Below are 19,308 nucleotides of genomic sequence, written 5' to 3' on the forward strand. Positions count from 1 at the left end.
TGTGTCTTTTTCTCTGTCAATATGTATGTATGTGTGTGTGTGTGTGTGTGTAATATGTATGTGTGTGTATGTATGTGTGTGGGGGTATCTACACACACACACATATACGAGAGAGAGGGTAAAGGAGGGGGAGAAGTGGCTGGGAAGAAATACCCCCTCCCCTCAAAATAAATTTCTGGCTACGCTACTTCATATGTGTCTATCGTATTGTTTCTATTGTTTATTGCTTCCTGTACAAAGAAAGAAGAAAGAGCCAGATTTCCTTTCAGTACCTTTTGTCTAGTTGCGCACTGTGTAAATGGAATAAGATTTATATGCTGACCATATTTCTAATTGTAGCCTGAGTTCAGAAGGCCCTTTAGCCATTTTGGGTGCCCTGAACTATTGGTTTTGTTTGTTTTTGAAGGCTCAGCTTGCTGATTTGCTGATTTTTAGTTGGAAGCACTGCCTGTTGGTGTGCTTTATGAAGTTTTGCATGGCGTGCACTCTTCAGGCGGAGCAACTATGGCCTACAGCTGCACTTTGTGCTACATATGTCATACTGGTGTCGTCTTTGGGAGCATGTGTGCAATTTTTAGGGGTGCAGAGAGCTTGTTTCACTTCATCTACATCTGGGGTAAACAGGCAACACAGACATGGACAAGAGCTAAAGAAGTGACAGGACAGGCACTGATTGCTGTGTTGCGCTGTTTATCCAAGGTGAAACATAACCAACTCGCCTAACTGTCAGTTTTTTTATACATTCAGCTAACTTGGTTTATTTGCCAAGTCTTATAGCAATAGAGACAGGAGGGGATGTGAGACAAAGTAGCACTTGGGCAACTTGATAGGCCCACCATGGTGTTCCTCCCCGTTCTGCAGAATCTATGGTGAAGTCCAAGTGGGCCAACCTGCGCTCCCAGTTCCAGCGCGAAGTGCGTAAGATCAAGGAGTCAGCACAGGGTGGCCACCCGCTCGACCGCTACGTACCCAAGTGGGCCCACTACCAGCAGCTGCAGTTCCTTCGGCAGGACGACACTCCGGAGCCTTTCAACTACACGCCTGCAGAGCTACAACACGATAATAGCATGGTGGGTGTGCACTTCACTGAAAGCTTTTACTGAACGTTGAGTGGCTTGTTGGTTGGGCAGCTCGTTTACATTATGTCGCACTTTTCAAGACCTACAGAAAAGCCAAAACAATAAAGAAAAGGACCAGCTGTTGACTTTCAGCTGTTGTTGTTGAAACAAAACACAAGAGCATATTTGTGGAGAGTGGGCGATTTGTGCGAGTGTCTACACTGCTGTCAGTGCAACACTTAACCATTGAGGGAAGATTTGGGCAGTTTGATTTTTCAACCAATGTAGGTGAACAACAGAGGCTTTGGCTAACAAAATCAGTACCGATTGACAAAGACCACAGCCATTTATTTAACCATGTGTGTTAATGAATGCAGCTGCCTGATACTTTTCATCCCAGCTCATTTGCACATTTGGTGCGCTCATAAAGATGGCAACACTAAAGTGGTAGTTCGTCTAGCTTTCGTGGTGCAAATTGCCGACAGTTTGTAAATGACTTTATCGCAGGGTGCACACAGGCCGTTGAAACCCTTGAACACCTTTTAAATTTAAAAGTATGTTTTGAAGGCCCTTGAAAGTACAAAAATTTTTCTCTCCCTTAAGCATTATGGAATTATTGAGTAATGCAGTCCAAGATCGATTATGTGACCCACTTTCTATGCTGGATCAGCGTGTACACAGCAAATTCCCCATTTTAAAAGCAGTGGTATAAAAATTTAAAGCCGGCGCGTGTGCACACACATTCCACTTCGAATAGCAACTTTCGTGGAACTGGAAAACCTCACTGTGGGCAGTGTGCAGTGTGAGGCAGTTAACAAAGTTAAGTGTCGCCATCATGAAGGAGCTAAGGACATCTGTGTCAGCAGCAAGGAACCACTACAGTGCGCACATAGAAGTGCAAAGAAAGGGAGAAGTTTGAGGACTCTAGGACAGGGGTCTCACACACATGACCCGCAGCACACAATGGTGCGGCCTGCATGGCCCCACTAAATAGCGCACCTTTTCTTTCGCCTCCTACTGTACTGTTGCCCCTTTCCTGACTCGCTCAATTGTGAGTGTTCCTTTTCGTAGTGGGGTAGATGTAGGAGTTCCCATGCCGGAAAAACACAAACATTGGCATTGGAATGACCAGTGCAGATGAACTTTTCAAAGCGATCATAGCATGCTAACAAGATTAGACGCTAACAAGGCTTAACGTCACCATGGCCATCCTTTTGCTTGAAAGTAGGTGCATGTGCTATGCAACTTTCCCCTTCAACATATAATAAAATGAGCAGTAGAGGTAATGCCAAGGAAGCTATGTGCAGAAGACACACCCTTGCCTGCACTTACATAGCAGGCAGTTTTGCAAACCGCATTTTTCTTGAGTAGCGTTACACCCGTACTGACCCATCTTCGTGCATTGTCAACCGGGGCTCCCTTTCCCATGTGCTGACTTCTTGGCAAGAATTCCCATGTGATTGCAGGCAAGCACTGCGAAAAAAAATGGGGTGGGGAGAAGGGGCAGACAGGAAAGGGCGGCTGCACGCCCTCGAGGAGCTATGTGGACTGGACGCTGCTCCGTGTCAGAGATGAGTTTAGAATCACTGCTCTAGGCAGCCAAAAAAACGTCTGGTCGAAGGTGAAATTGACAGCATGAGAAAAAAGGAATTTGAAGAAGTCATTGCCTGTTTTACTGCTTCAGCAGATCACTACACAGAAAAGGCCGAAGCATCTAATGGCATCACCTTCATAGTGAAATCAAAAGACTGCAAAAAGTGAAGTAGTAGAACTCATGAACATCACCCAGCTTATAAAAGAGTGGTCCCAGCAGCTGCATTAATTTTGTGAACGTTTGTGCAAGTTAGGTACTTGAAGGCTGGATGGACATTTCCAATATAATTTTTTATCTCCAGTACAGTAAAACTATCTATAGTGTTTTGGAAATGTTGTTATAATAAAAACATGCTACATATGAAAGCACTCTGCACCCTTGAAAAAACTTTGACACGGACTTGAGAGTCCTTGAATACCCTTGAGCTTTTTTTTCTGAAACTTTTACAAATCCTGCATGATCAGTGCTTTGTAACCTCTTGTCAGCTTCCTTGGATCTCTGACACACCCTGTGTTGAACATGTCTGTCACTGACAAAGTCCAAGTAGATAGTATCTTTTGCATACACTTTCAACCATATATATATATTTTTTTACTATTTCTTCCTCCCTCTCTCTCCTAGAGCTTTTCAATTAACCCATTATGACCTATGATAAAACTGCTTGTGCAATTTTCCTCAAAGATTCAGAATAATGAAAGAATAACACAAATATTGCTGGTTTTCATGTGCGGTGATTGGGCCTTTTCGGTGTGCGGGCCTACAAATACGTTGTTTTTCTGAAAATAAACACTCAGTTGAAAATTAGCGCTCGTCCTCTTGTCTCGCTCTTGTCCGTGTCTTCCAGCATTATGACCCTCATTGCTGTGTCTAACCAACTATCCCAAACAACCATACTTCTAGATTTCAGGCCTGGGCCTGGGTCGAACCCGCCATGAAGGCCATTTTACCCACCATTGCCTATGTGCTGGGCTGGGCTCAGGTCTTCGTGTAGGCATGAAACTGTGCAGTGATCTAGATTACACAGCCTGCCTTTAGTGGCAAAAGCGCTCCCTTGAGGGCTTCTTCTTATTATGTTACATTATTGTTCATGCATGGTGAAGTAACAATCACATGCCAAAATCACTATTGTGTTATATATTTCATGCTTTTTCCATCATAGCACCTTACAGAAGGGAGCGAATTTATGATGCTGTAGCTGACAAAATGCCATTTGTTATTGCACTAATGTCACTGTAGCATTGAAATCTAATGATCAAAAATGCAGACACAAACTGGACAGGTGCATGAGGAAGAGCGCACGGATAAGCGTCAATCGGCAGCTCAATGTTCACTGTGCAAAGCTGTTGCACATATAGCTATTATTCCCGCTCTGTGAAAAAGCCATAGGAATACGAAAGCACTCAAGAATGAGTTCCTAGGATTAGTTCACAATTCACAACATGTAAGCTACAGCTACAGGTTAATCCAAGTTGACAAGCTAGAACACAAGCCTAATGCAGTGCATGTAAAAAAAAAGAGAGAGAAATAAGCCTTGAGGTCAGAAGGCATCCTAAGTGCTCTTGAGTTCCCATGCTAAATGTGTTGCTTGCGGTTGAAAGGATGTTCCACACCCACTACCACGGCCATCAATTGTGCTTGCTATCGCTCCCAAGGCTAGATCCAACAACAACAACAACAATACGTAACAACAAAACCCAAGAAAGTGGACGGAAGGACGGCCACTGCGGTAGCTCATTGGTAGAGCACTGCATGCGTAATGTGAAAGATGTGGATTCAACTCCCACCAGTAGCATGCTGTCTTTTAATCTAGATTAATTTCTGTTTTCCTCTTTATTTAAGGAGGCTCCTTTGAACATGTCAGCCAAATATTATTGCACTGCATGCAGTAGGGAATTTACAATTGTGTCAGAAGCAGTGAACCAATGCTTGCTCTCGCATCTGCAATGTCGTCATTGAAAGCTGGTTGAACGCAGTTGGCCGACCAACGCTATTGGCTGATTGGTGGTAGGCGCCGCATACGTGTGATCTGAGCTTAAGTTTTACATGGTTCAAGGCGAGTTTAGTGTTCAAAACTAATCGAAATTAGCGAGACCCTATGGCTAGGACGCCGATAAGCAGTGTCACCAAAGTTTCATTCTTGCATGGACTGGTGCGGCCTAGCGGGAGAGGACAATAGTCGTTTACTTCCTGAAGTGCATTATTCTTATTCAAATTCGAAGTGAAGATATTTGCTTACTTCAGCTGTACGTTTAGTAAGCTGTGTAAATTAATATACACAGTAACAGTAGGAGCAAGCGCACTAATCCAAACACCCTTCTTGATTGATGTCAACTATCGGTCAGTAGCAGCCGCCTATTGGAATCTTGCATATGTTGACATATGCAAGTCGGCGGTAGCTTCGAAACAGATGAGGAGATGGCCTTTGTTTAAAAGGAGAGTGTTGGGGAAAAGGATGGCTTCATGCTCCGTTTGTGAGATCCACGCACCACGCACGACTGTGAAATTTAACTGTGATGTTTACAGTAGTCTGTGCTATCCGCAGAATGTGTTGTTATTTTTCACCAAGCCCAAGGGGTGGTTCAGGACCCTTTTATAGGATGGGCAGAAAGTCGGAGAAAGAAGTGAATCATCGTGACAGCTAGTTTCCTTAGCGTTATTGAAGGAGTGAGCTCCTTTATCAACAATTTATCATCTGATTTTTGCTCTTCACCTAGCAATTTTTCATTGCATGCCCCTGTGAAAGAAAAGGAATGGAAAAATAAAAAAAAGAGTCCATCAAACTTTTGTCTAATAACAGTGAAGCCTTCCCTCAATGAACATCAACTGGATACAATAAGATTATTCTGTTGCCTGTCTATAAAGTTGCGATTGTAATTGCGACAGTATAGTTTTATTCAAACATGAGACTGAAGACGCAGATCTTATGGTCGAGACTTGGCATATCAATAATAACGGAAGTGCATGTGTTAGCCAGCCTTTGATTATATTGTCTAAAGACGAAATATCATGCCTAAACAGTTATCTTTTGCTTATGCCAGTGCCAGTGATGTAGCCAGAAATTTCGTTCGGGGGAGGGGGCTCACATAGAAGCTCGGCCTCCACACGCACTTCCTTATAGAACTTGTTGAGGGATCAAATACAGGAATAGTAAGTGCATTGCCATTGCCAAAGATGCTGCAAATGAATTCTTGAATGCTACGCACTGTCACGACAATAACGTATGTATTTTTTCATTAAAAAATGTACTCGTATGTCTAAAAAATTGTGCCCGAAATAAGTGATATCAATGCTTCAATGTTTTTTGTCTATTTAATAAGTAAACAAAATATCACACGAACTTTAGAACTATATCAGTTCGAAAGCAGCAAAGCAGTGCATGCCGCTGATATGAAAAATGTAAAGGCCATGAAATGAGCAAGTTGAGGACAAATATGTTAATGAAACTTTGTCAGTCAAGAACATTGTTTACATTTTTGTACATATGCAACGACCAGGGAAGAATCTCCATGATGCTGGCATTTTTTCCAATGTATTGTGCAGAAGCAGCTGTCACCGGTCGTGTATTGTAATTGCACCGAAATAATAGTCACAACAGAGAGCACACATAAAAAACAGGAGTTCTGCAAAATATACAAGGGCGAGTCGAATGAATGTGAGCCAATGCGAATATATGACAAACGGGGTGCTTTATTTAAAAGTAGTCTCCATCAACATTTAGAGATTTTTCCCGCTGATTAACGAGTTGTGTGATTCCTGTCTCATGAAACTCCTTGGGTTGCTGCTTCAAAAAGTCCGTAACTAACTCTTTCACGTCATTGTCTGACACGAATCTGGTTCCCTTAAGCAGTTTTCTTCAATTGCCCGAAAATGAGGAAGTCACAAGGCGACAGGTCTGGGCTGTATGGCGGATCTTACAGCATTTCCCACTTGAACTCTGCCAGTTTTGTATTAACCACATCAGCGACATGGGCATGGGCATTGTCATGGAGTAAGATGACCCTATTCGTCAATTGTCCACGTCGTTTGTTCTTGATTGCGACACGCAGCTGATCCGGCGTTTCATAATATCGGAAACAATTGATAGTCTCTCCAGGTTTAGCAAATTCTATCAATAATGGCCCCTGACGATAAAAAAAAGGTCAACAACACCTTTCCGGCAGAAATGATGGCCTTTGCTTCCTTTGGGCGTGGTGATTTCAAATTTTTCTACTGTGGGCTTTCTTGTTGTGTTTCAGGCGCGTAATAGCGGCACCATGATTCGCCCCCGGAGACAACTGCAGACAAGAAGCTGTCATCCTTATTGTGATACCGGATCAGATGAGTCAAGGCATTGCCGAGCCTCTCCGTCTTCTGGCGGTGGTTCAAAATCTTGGGCATCCATTGTGCACATAAGAGCCGATAACCGAAATCTTCATGAATTATGGTGCGGACCGAACCGTGACTGACGTTCACACGCTCTCCCTGTTCATCGATGCTTATCCTCTGTCATTGTCTAATGAACACATCAACCTTTGCAGTTGCGTTGGGGGTGATTGCACGGTGGTTTTGGCCCACTCTTGGATCGTCTTTGCAACTTTCATGTCCTTCTTTGAACCGCTTCCCCCAACGCTTCACAGTGGCCAATAAAAGGCGATGTTCAATGTACATGGCAGCCACAAGGCAACTAATTTCTTTTTTGGAAACACCTTCAGCTGTCACAGACCTCACGATATCACTCCGTCGGACTTTTGGAGCGTCCACTATGTCACGCGACCACGTTCAACCCAGTGTTTGAGAGCATTAAAAAACATTTATCCTCACACCTGCATCTCACTTTTGTACATGAGAGATGCCTGTGTGCTATGCGCATGCCTCACAGATAATGGCCAGAACCATTATTACGCGGCGTTGGTTGGTTCACTTTCATTTGACTCGCCCTTGTACATTAGAAATGCAAAGATACAGCTTGATAAAGGGCAAAAAAGTGTCACTGAAAACAAAGTTCACTGCACGTATACACAAAACCTCGCAATAAGATATTTAAATATACGTATAAGTCTCCAATAAACCTACGTATCTAAGAAAAAGTCGCTGTATGTAATGCGTCAAACAAGGCAAGTAAACATGTTGCGCAATCACATATTCACAGATCACAGAATTCTAAGGCCCGCCACACCTCCATCCACTCCCCCTCGATATATTGCGCGCGACGGAAGGCGGCACACTTCCTCCCTGCTTTTCTCCCTTGCGCACATAAGACTGAACCACCATCGTAGGCTCACCCATGCCCCCCCCCCCCCCCCCACGCTTTCATTCACACATACAGCACGCGGCGCGCAGTCACAATGTTATAGCCCTTGGACTTTATATGGAACATGAGAGTGATGGCAACGGCAGAATGCACCTAGAGTGTCCATATAATTGCTATTGCAATAATATAATATGGGTATCCGGCAACTGAAGTGTCCCGTGGCTCATTACTTTCCACAAAAGAAGAAGTAACAAACTTGAACTTTCACCATGCGACAATTCGCTGCGCTGCAACAATGTCTTTTTTTTTTGTTTCTTTTGTGGGGCGGTGGCACTGAAATGAAAAAACGCAAAGGAAAGCATCTTGGCCACAATTAAATGCCTACTTTGGGCACCTAATGTTGCTATTGAAGGAATATCGAAGAAAACGTGAGACGCTTGGTACACGGAGAACCATACGCATACTGCTCGGTATCCTACACCAGCGAGACGAGACTTTCCGGAGAGGTTGCGCTCAAGCGAATGCGTTGCAATCCGTCGAGTCCCTACAGTGATGGCTGCGAGCGACCATTGTTTCTTTTTCTCATCTGCTAGCCAGAAAGCGTCCAAAACTCTGCCAGGCGAAAATCCGCTCGGCCGGAGAAAAACGAATGCGCATCGAGCGCGCCGCGCAGTGGTTGGGGCAACACGAGAAAATCGCTCTGGCTGGCTCTGGCACCCCGCGGGTAGCAAGAACAAAAAAATTTAAGAAGCTCAATGTGTCCTTGCGAATAAAAGTCAAAGTAGAAAAAATAAATAATAATTTCGTTACCTTTGCTGAGTTTAGTGGCTTGACATGGATGTTTGGCGCAGGTGAAAAAAATGTTGATATTCTTTCCTGTGACATGTAGCACAAATGAACCACCACAACACTTCGTCTTATCGGACCTAGCTGCGTGCTTTGTCAATTTGTTTGATAGTGTCTAGATTTGGCTTGTCTCGTTGTATGTTCCGATGTATGACTTTAGAAAAGTCAGTGCACCTTTGGTGTCAAATGTTTATAACAACATTAAACGCACAAAGTTCCAGAATTGAATATCTAAAGCACTACTTTGGAAATGTCAGTGCATCTTTCTCATCAAAAGTTTATGAGAGCTTTATACTCATAAAGTTTCAGAATTGAAATCCATGTCTCCTTAGATTTCGTGGCCTCTGCGAGATGCCACGACGAGCCCGCTCACCATTGAAATGCCCTTGAAACTTTGCGCTCGGATGGGGCTCTTAGTGTTATGTGACTCCCGGTGCTTGGGCTTGGCCACGAAATCCAGCCCGAGTTTGCAATGTGCACGCTGAAATTTCTTTTTGAGTGTGAAAAAGACATTCTAGACAAAATCCAGAATGATTTCCGATGCCAGGGGTTGTTTTGGTCGGCGGTGCATGCACAGCACGAAAAAATTTCAGCCCCTGGCCAGCACATGGCTCTGATTAACAGTTGGCTCTGCCTCTCCTGGGCTTGTACAGATAAATTTGTCGGGTGGTGATGCAGCTCATCATATTTAATACATCTAAAGAGAGCGTAACTTAAGCACCTGACTGTGTCGATGGCCAGCTGAATGGAAGAAAATAGTTCTTCAGCGTCGCAACGCTATTGAAGAGCAGCTAAGGTGGTGCTAGGGATGTGGCGAACTATAGTATCTTACAATAGTGCCTGCATACCTGCCGTATGCATTGGATGACCTGCCCATCTCCACTCCATTCTCAACTAAAGTATCAGCCTCACTTGTTTGCTCTCTAATAGATTCCACTGCCTTTCTGTCTCTTAATGTTACGCTTATAATTTTTGTTCGATTGCTTCGTGGCACAGTCCTTAGCTTCTTTTCAAGCTGTTCTGTCATCTTCCATGCTTCAGTGTCATAGATTAGTACTGGTAAAATACTTTCTTCGAGGATAGTGACACATATAGACCGTTTTTTCGTAGGCGCCGCCATATTGTGAACGCAGTGGCGCCGCCTATGAGCAGCGCCATACTGGCTTGGGTGAAAGCGGTCTTTTGCATGGCAGGTATATGCTCGGCGGTAGGTTCTGGCGTTTGTTTTCGCGATCGTGCGGTCTGTTTAGTATGGCGTGCGTCTTCTACATGGTAAACGGTTCTGTGAGACGTGCTGAAGTGGTTTAATGCGTCATGGCCGGAATTTCTGCTTGCGTTGAGGTGGACGGAACACGCAGCGCGATGTGTGAGCGCATATTTGAGCCTATATACAATCAGCCTCGGAGATCAATTGTGTGTTTCTGAATGTTCCAATAACTAATGTGACCTTATTGCAGTATTATCCTCTATTTCTAAGCTGCGGTTTAGGAGCCATGAAACATACGTGACGATCGTAACAGCGTGGGTAGCGTTCTGCTACGATAGGAGCTGTGCTGTTTGACAAGTGTTCAAACTGTTCGCTGCAGGTTATACTACGTGACTACTTGGTTGGATGGATGAGGTTTACACCCATGAATAAAATAGTTTTGGGTAGTAATAGCAGCATACCTTACAGTCTGAATTAAGCTTGTCCAGCAAAGCGACCGTTTACGAACTGCGCGAGCGTCCTAAGCAGTAGTAGGTGCTGGATTACAGATATCTTTGTTCTATATAGCGCATGGTCCAAGCATATGGCATCAACGGTTATATATTTATAAACGTTGTGCGGCGTTAGCCCGTTTTCTCTTGATTTTTAGAGAAAGAGGATGATAACCAATTTTTTTTTCGGTTGTGTTCGTTCAGTTCTCTACGACGCACTCACACGTATTACGAAAATTTTGCGCTCAAAAATAGCCATCGCATTCTTTTTATGCGAACCCTCTCGTATATGGCTGTATACAGGCCAAAAAGGCAATGCCCTATCACACAGCTTATATATGTATCGTTCTTGCTCACCAACCGCGGTGATCGCTGTGTTGAGCAGCACCATGGGCCCCATGCAGCAAGGCTAGCGTAGACATATGGTAATTTCAAGCAGACTAGACTTGAAAAGCGTGAGAATGATGCCGGTGTATCACAAATATTTGATAGAGCCTACCGCTTAGATGTTTCGTGGTTGCCTTAAGTTGGCCGTGCACAAGCATGCGCTCTTATGTTTTATGTTTTACTCCCTACGCCAATTGATCAGACAGTGAGCTGATTTACCATTTAATGCTGGTAATACAGAGACGGCGGTTTTGATTGTTGAATTAAAATCGATATAAGCATAACGTAAGCAACACATGCACGCACCGCGACTGATAATGCGCGTACACCACGGCTGATTATGCGCGTCACATTTTTGCGCCCTCAAGACATATTTCTGCCTACAGTAGTTACCGATGCACTGAAAGGCTTCCCTGACGACCTTATATGAACGGACATTGCGTAAATTTCACAAAGTAACATCTAAAACATCTCGAAATCGTTCCGCAGCACGCGACAGCAATACTTTCAAGCAGCGCCGCGCCGTATCGCCCAAGCCAGAGAGGAGGAAAGGCCCTCCGCGCACCCTATCCTCCTCGCCCGATGAAACGGTCTATACATTATTTACCTTTTTGTGGTGGTCATTTTTCATTGATTAACCACGGTTACAAAGTTATTGCTTGGCCCAAGACGTGCCTTCATTTATCTGAACTTTCTCGAATATTGTCACCAATTCTGTGGCAAAAGCATCTTGTTTAATCAGATAGCATGTGCGACTGATGTAAATGATGGTATACATTGTGGAACTTACGGAGCACCAGCAATTAACGCTAGAATGCACGATGATTCATGTATAAATAGGTGGCAGACTTGACCCATAATCAGATTTTGGCGAACAGGGATTGTGCTTGCCGTTATCATTGGTTGTGATTTCAGTGCTGCTTGTTTTTCTGGATACAAGGTCACCTGATAAAGTGTTACATTTGTGACTTACCATTTTGGCACTGACCAGTTCTTCACCATCATTACAATGTTACAATATCAGTAAGCTGCTTGTTATGACTTAGAAGTGTCTGCCATATTCACTGTAACTGGATATGTAAAGGATCGTTACAGACAAAGGAAGGTGGGAAGGGTTTGAGAACAGCATAGCCCCGTAAGCGAAAACAGTCTCCACCTCGCATATCGCCAGAAATGAACCCTGATAGAATGCACCATTAAGTGTGTCAGTGGGCGTGCTTTAGTCACAACGAAGGCACTTCCCAGACCCAATGTAACATGATCTGCCGCATGCGCGATTCAAAGGGGCCTGCCCTTGCACAATATGCTGAGTGCTGACACCGGTGAGGCTGTCCTTCTCAACATTGACAGTTTAACGAGCTCACAGAGACAGAGCTTTCTCTCTTTTTTTTTAGGCATTCTGGGAAATGAGGAGGGAGAATGCGAGAAATGGTCACGTGTATGTAACATCCCAGTTGTCCCAATCAGGTCGCCGGTCTATTGTAATCTGTAATGGGGGTGGTTCATGAGGAGCAGCCAAGGTGTTAAAACAGAGCTCCCGACCCCTCATGGGTGTTTGTATGTAGGAGCCATGCTCTGCACATTCAGCTTCGCCAAGTTAAACCATCAATTCCATTCTGAATAGCTGCCTGTATATATATACTATGTATATAAAGTCTAGTTGTGTAGGTACAAGCGTCTATGGCATCCCATCTCTGATGGAAGGGAGCAATAAAGACAGCGGCGGCAGTGAGTGTACGCAAGTTTCTCTCCCAAGTTCAAGTTCATTTATTTACCGCATACATGGAGTTTCACATAAGTGGTTGGGACGAGGGAAAAAAAAGCTGCATTAAAAACAGCTTAACTAGCCCCACGTCCCTGGTTCACTAAGGTAGCATGGCAGTAAAAGAAAAATACATTTCAGTGTCGGTGTCAAATGAGAAAACACATGATATCAACAGAAAACATATTTTACAAAAAGTGAAATTTAACTATGAACATATTTAACACAGCATGCTTAAAACAGAAGTGTTACAGAGTGTGCGAACCTTTTCATAAGAAATCTTGAAATTATTTAATGTCTTCGGCAAGCAATAACTTAATGTTTGAAAGCCATAGTTTGTGCGCGGCCGTGTCACATACCATTGTTCCAGGTGTCTGTTCAGGCGCGAAGAAGGATTTAGTTGCAAGTTAGCTACACTGTGTATATAACCGCAATTCTTTACAGTATCAGATCTAAAGGAAAGTAATAAAGTGTATTCATATAGCATGTTTAATTTAATTACATAATATTTAACGAATAGTTCTGAAGTATGTGCAACAGAATGTAGGGCCTTTTTTTGTAGGATAATGAGATTATTTATAGATTGTTGTGTTCCATTACCCCAAATTAAGTTGCAATAACGCAGATGTGATGAGAAGAGTGCCTTAAATATCTAAAGCTTTTGAGGAACTGGCAATACATGTTGACATTTTCTCAGTACGCCCAAGACCTTGCAAAGGTTGTTTTGTAAAAGTTCCGTATGGTTATCCCATTTCATATATTCGTGAAAAAATATACCTAAAGATTTTGCTGTAGAAGAAAATTCAATTTTATTATTATTCAACATGAGATTATAAGAATGAGTGAGCTGATAAAGTGGGTATTTAGAGCAAAAAAGAACAGCTTTAGTTTTTGAGCAGTTAATTTGTAAAGAATTTCTAAGTGTCCAGCTGCATATTTTTGCTAATGTCAAATTAGCTAGATTCACGAGGTTATGTATATTCGTTCCTGAAAAGAAAAGACTTTCATCATCAGCGTAGATTATGTATTGGGCTGAAGGGTCAACATTTACGATATCATTAATGAATATAATAAACAAAAGCGGCCCCAATATGCTGCCTTGGGGAACTCCGTATTTAACAGGTTGCATAGAAGACAGAGTTCTGGTTATCAATACACATTGATGTTTGCTTGCTAAGTAGTTTTGAATTAGATTGAGGGCAACACCGTGAACTGCATAACATTGCAGCTTTCCTATTAATGTTTCATGGATAATTTTATCAAAGGCCTTGGACATATCTAAAAATATGCCGAGTGTGAATTTTTTTGCTTCAATATATTTAAGACCCAATTCTTTTTGAATCAGTAGAGCACTTCCTGTTGAAAAACCTGATCTAAATCCATATTGCGATTTTGTTACGACAGAATGTTTGTCAAAAAAGTTTTACAGTCTAAGATGAATAATTTTTTCGAGTCCTTTGGAGAATAGGGGAAGGATTGAAATAGATCTATAATTACAGAGAATGTTGTTAACTCCGTTTCTGTATATTACTGTCACCTTGGCATTCTTCATATTCTGTGGGAAAGTGCCAGTTCGTAAGAAAAGGTTGTAAATACATGTCACACACAGACTAGGGAGATCAATAATATATTTAATCGTTTCCATTTTTAGACCATTTATATCCTCGCTCTTACTCATCTTAAAGTTTTTGAATACTCTTAATACTTCATTTTCATCAGTTGGGAAAAGAAATATTGATCCCTTGAGTGGCACAGGCAAGTAATCAAAGGCGCTATCTTGATGTGAGCTCTCAGTTACAGATGTAAAGTATTCATTGAATTTGTCGGCTAACTCCTTGCCTTTGATAACTTCATTGTAAACTACAAGTTTTCTAAACTATTCCTTACTCTATGATGGAGTGTAATTTATTCCACATTTGTTTGATATCTGTGACGCCTTCGAACATGTTATGATAGTAATTTCGTTTTGCTTGCCATTGTAACTTAATGATCAAATTTCTACATTTTTAAACATCCTCAAAACATATGGATTTCAGTTAACTAGGAATGCATGAAATAGCCTATCCTTTTCCTTCATCATCTTTAGGATCTCTGTAGTCATCCAAGATTTGCGGGCACACTTTAGTTTTTTAAAAACGTGAAGTGGGAAATGTTTGTTATAAACTGAACTGATCGTTCGAATAAAATACTCGTAAGCTAAATCAGCACAGGAGAAAGAAAATAAGTCATCCCATTCGTTTGCTCAATTTCATAATGAAAGCGAAAAAGAGACTTAAAATTTGCATCTCTATAATGTATACCAGAAGCAGCCTGTCTGAGTGTGCAGCAGGATTGGTGTACAATAAAATAGATAGGTAGGTGATCACTGACAGAGGTACAAATATGCCAGAAAATACGGAATCGAAGGGAAAGTTTGTTATGAACAGGCCTATTAATGTTGCACTCGAGTCAGTAATATGAGTAGGAGTGACAATAACATTCGATAAAAAGTGGGAATCAAAAAGTGCCGAAAGATCCGTTTGCTTATTTATGCTTGCTAACATATCAATACTCAAGTCACCTCCCAATACGAGTCTATATCCATTGTCATTAACGAAGGAAAATATGTTATCTAAAAACTGTATAAAATTGTTTATGCTGTCATCAGGTGGTCTGTATACTGCAACAAACACGCAGTTTTCTACTTTAGGACATACAATTTCAATATCATCCGTGCATTGAGACCACTCGTTAAGCCATTCAAATCTCATCTCATGTTTAACATACATACATACACCACCTCCTGTCCTTATTTTCCTATTTAAATAAACTGGATTATAACCTGTGATATTAATAATGTTCGAGTCATCACGGTACCAAGTTTCTGTTAGCATAACTATGGAGAAATCAAGTTTAAACTCATCAAGAAGAACAAAGAGGTTGACCTCTTTGCAACGAGCAGACTGCATATTAATGTGAAGCACAGCTAGGGGTGATATGCGCTGGTCTACAATGCGTGAAGTTAGTTCCGACGGACTAGAACCCATCGTATTAGAGTCCATTAGTAGACAGTGGTAATAACATATGTATACAGAAATAATTATAGCAAGTATAACAAAACAGCAGCCCTTGAATAGGGTAAACATACTCGCTAAGAGATGTTGAATTGTTACGAAGGCATACTTTCGTTGTACAAGGTTAGAAAAACTAGTATAGACAACAGAGAAGTGATATATGGCACTAGTCCAGCACACAGCAATATTGAAAGCATTATACAAATGTTCAGTTGCATAATATAGATGAAGAGTAGGGGCATTGGTTACACAAAATGCTGTGTAATATGAAGAAATAGGTTTAAACACATAGAACACTGTACAGATGGACAGGATTATGTTTTCCTGTTTAACAAAGCGATCAAAAAAAGAAAAATGACATGCAGGATCACAACTATGAAAACCATTTTTCCACCGTGACACCTGTTAAACAACTACGCCAAGTCCTCCTCACACGTTATGCGCAAAACTGGTGTCTTTCCAATTTCCACATGAGAACTTTGCCTTGAGACACTCAGATAAACTTCCATTTTTTCTCTTTCCTTGCTTGTCTCGCTTTTGCTAGCAAAATTTTGCTTTCGCAACAGAGTTGCTCATTTACATAGATCGAAGCATCTGTGTCATACCCTAAATGCCTTGCATTCAGTTTTCTTTTCCTTGCTGCCGAAAGCATTCTGTCCCGGCCAACTCTCAAACGAAACTTTACGACTACGTACGGCCTACCCTTATCTCTGGATGGCACACGATGCACAACGTCTATGTCATTCTCAGTGGTGCCGGCCATCAAATACCCCGCAAGTTTTCCAACTTCCTTCAGAAGGTCCTCATCTGGTACAACCGGAAGCCCTTGAATTTCAACATTCATATTTCTCGAGTATTGTTTCAATCCAGTTATCTCACTCCTAGCCTGCTTCAGTTCTTTTTTGAGGAGTTCACTTTCAATCCGGCACTGCTCATTGTCAGCCCTAACAGCAGAAAGCTCACCACAGAAGGCCTCAACATCAAGTTTGAATTTTTCAAAACCATCACCCAATAATTGTACGGATCGTTGAAGACCAGTGATTTCCATCCGAATTTCACCGTTTGAGGTACTGATCCGAGCAACGTCACTTTTAATGTCTGACGTGAAAGGATCTAGCTTAGTCACCAACTCATTCAGTACCTTAACGACCTCTTTTATGCTTCCCGGCTGCTTCTCAGCCATAGCTTTAGCAAGGTCATTTAGGCCACCAGAATTCGTTTCCCTGCTCGAATCAAGGTTGGCAATAGAAGACAACAACAACACAGCAGAAAATAGAAGGCATTCACACACAAAAAAAAGAAACCCAGCGCAAGTGACCAGGTACGGCTCTACGTTAGCTGTTTTGTGAACCATGCAAGTTAAGTAAGCTGGTTGTGCCAGCTTGAGAAGTTCAGCGCAACTTTTACACAGACCGTAGGCAAAGAAGTGACGTTATACCTTAGTGACGTTATATTGATGCTCCTTTAATCTCTCGTTGATGCATCTGCCGGTTTGACCAATATACGTTCTTCTGCATGAAAGTGGGATGGCATAGACAACGTTATGAGTACAGGTTACAAATTGTTTGCGATGTTGGGTGAACATGAGTGCCTTTTGTTATTTTCTGTGTTAACCTGTTTACATAGCTTCTGTAGACGCTCACGTCTACTCCCGATTTCGCCGCTATTCTTCTGAGATTATGTGAAATGCAATGAATGTATGGTACCACAGCAACTTTCTTTGCTCTAGCATTGGTACTGCTTGCATTCGACACGTTTTTGCACTTTTTGCTTAAGCCCGCCGCGACAGAAGTTAGCATACGCATCGGGTAACCAGAATCTGCCAGGCGCTTGGCCTGCTCTTTGAAACTGGCTTCCATTTTGTGGTCACATGACTTCGTCAAAGAATTGTTGAAACACGATGTCACTACTGCGCGTTTTACAAGTTTTGAATGAGCTGAATGAAATGGTAGGACTGGCTTATTGCCTCTTGGCTGATAACTCCAGCATGTCATTTGTGGATAAAAGTACAATCCCAAGTCTAAAAACCTTATGAAATTGCCTATGGGGACTTCATGTGTCAAAGACAAAGGGGACAACACTTCAGTGAATGAGGTTACGGTTTTTGAAACCAGCGAGTTAAAATTGTCTGATTTGTTATTTAAAATGATTAAAAAATCGTCAACGAATCTGAATACTTTCGCGACATCGGTGTCATTTTTTAGGCGTTCATCAAGAACCTGGTCGCGGTTAGCTAGAAACAAGTCACTTAAGCAGGGAGCAGTACATGACCCAATGCATATGCCATCTTTTTGTTTGACAACATTTCCTTCCCAAGTCGCGTAAGTCGAATTAACATAAAAACGAAGAGGTTCTAAAAATCTGTCGCTAGTCAAACCACAAGCGTTTTGAAAACGAACCGCGCCAAACTTGTCAATGCAGTCAGACACACATTTGATCACGTCATTCTGTGGGAGGGAATAGTACAGATCTTTTAAGTCAATGGAAAAAGCGACCAGATCCCTGTCTTGACAGTCTTTAAAGAATTCCCCCACTTGTTCTGGCTTGGTTACCAAAAATGGGTCGTCGATTGGCAAGAGCTTTAAGTGCTTTTGTAAATACGTCGCTACATGTTTCTGCCAAGTAGCATTCTCTGACACTATCACTCTGAGGGGGCATTCCGGCTTGTGCGTTTTTGCAGAGAAAAACAATTCAAGGTCCCCCTTTGTGCTTTATTCAATAGACCGGGATAAGCCATCTAATTTGAAGCTTTTGCATAGCTTCTTTGCTTCATTTTGGACTTTCGTGTTATGTCCTTGTGGACCCTGAAAGTTGACGAAATGGCTTCACGAGCCTTTGAATTATACATCGTCCTGTTCATCACCACGAAACCACCCTCCTTATCCGCAGGGATAAGTGTGAGCGCATTGTCTTTCAAGAACTTAACAGTCCTGTTCAAGGAGAACTTTTCGCTAAGGGGACGGGACCGCGTAAGCACATCCACAGCCTCAGATACACACCTTTCCGACTCGGCTTCAGGTACACGCTTTGACACTTGGCGTACCATTGCCAACAGATCGGGAGCAGACTTCTTTGGCTGAGTCGCGAACTTCGGTCCACATGATGACTCACACTGGTTTGCACCCTTAATTTTATATTCAAGAACTGCAGTTCATTATCTCTAAGGTACTTCAGTGACACATAGACTCTTCCCTCTTTCCTCGAAAACCTTTAGCACATTGGCTACCTGTTTGTTTAAGAATAGCGATGTGGGTGAGTTGCTTTAGGTCCATGGTGTAAACTTTTGAAGCACTGAAATGCGGAAAAAAAAAAGGATGAAGGAATAAGGATTGCGTGGATCGTGGTGTGTGTGTGGCGAGCACGTTTGGTGGCATGGCACATTCGGCAAGGAACATGTCCAGCAGAAGTTCATCAAAGTTTATGCAGGAGGCTGGCCCCATCTAGGGGAAATACCAAAAGGATTTGCCAGAGTTTTGCCAGCGCTTGTGTTGTCCTCTTGCAATTCTTCTTTCTTCGTCTGTTTTTATTCCTTTTTTTTTCCTCACTTCGGTGCTTCGCGCTGCAAAAATTTTATGGCCGTTTGTTTAAATCTGCCTTTGGAGCAATTATCTGAAAGTCATCAACATACCGAAACAATTTAAACTCTTTCTTGTGGTGCGGGTCCCGGCCTTCATTGCCTC

At 42.4% G+C, this 19,308-nt stretch overlaps 1 protein-coding gene across 2 annotated transcripts in view; it reads left to right on the plus strand.

Annotated features, from left to right (window-relative positions):
- The window catches only part of LOC142568373 (uncharacterized), a 38,232-nt gene that overhangs the window by 11,767 nt on the left and 7,157 nt on the right, over positions 1–19,308 (plus strand). For both annotated transcript variants that reach the window (XM_075678372.1, XM_075678373.1), the window contains exon 2: positions 862–1,070. In XM_075678372.1, coding sequence (XP_075534487.1) covers positions 862–1,070 — 209 coding nt within the window. The remainder of the gene's footprint in view (positions 1–861; positions 1,071–19,308) is intronic.

The sequence above is a fragment of the Dermacentor variabilis genome, unplaced genomic scaffold, assembly GCF_050947875.1.
Source record: "Dermacentor variabilis isolate Ectoservices unplaced genomic scaffold, ASM5094787v1 scaffold_18, whole genome shotgun sequence".
In the NCBI taxonomy this organism is placed as follows: domain Eukaryota; kingdom Metazoa; phylum Arthropoda; class Arachnida; order Ixodida; family Ixodidae; genus Dermacentor; species Dermacentor variabilis.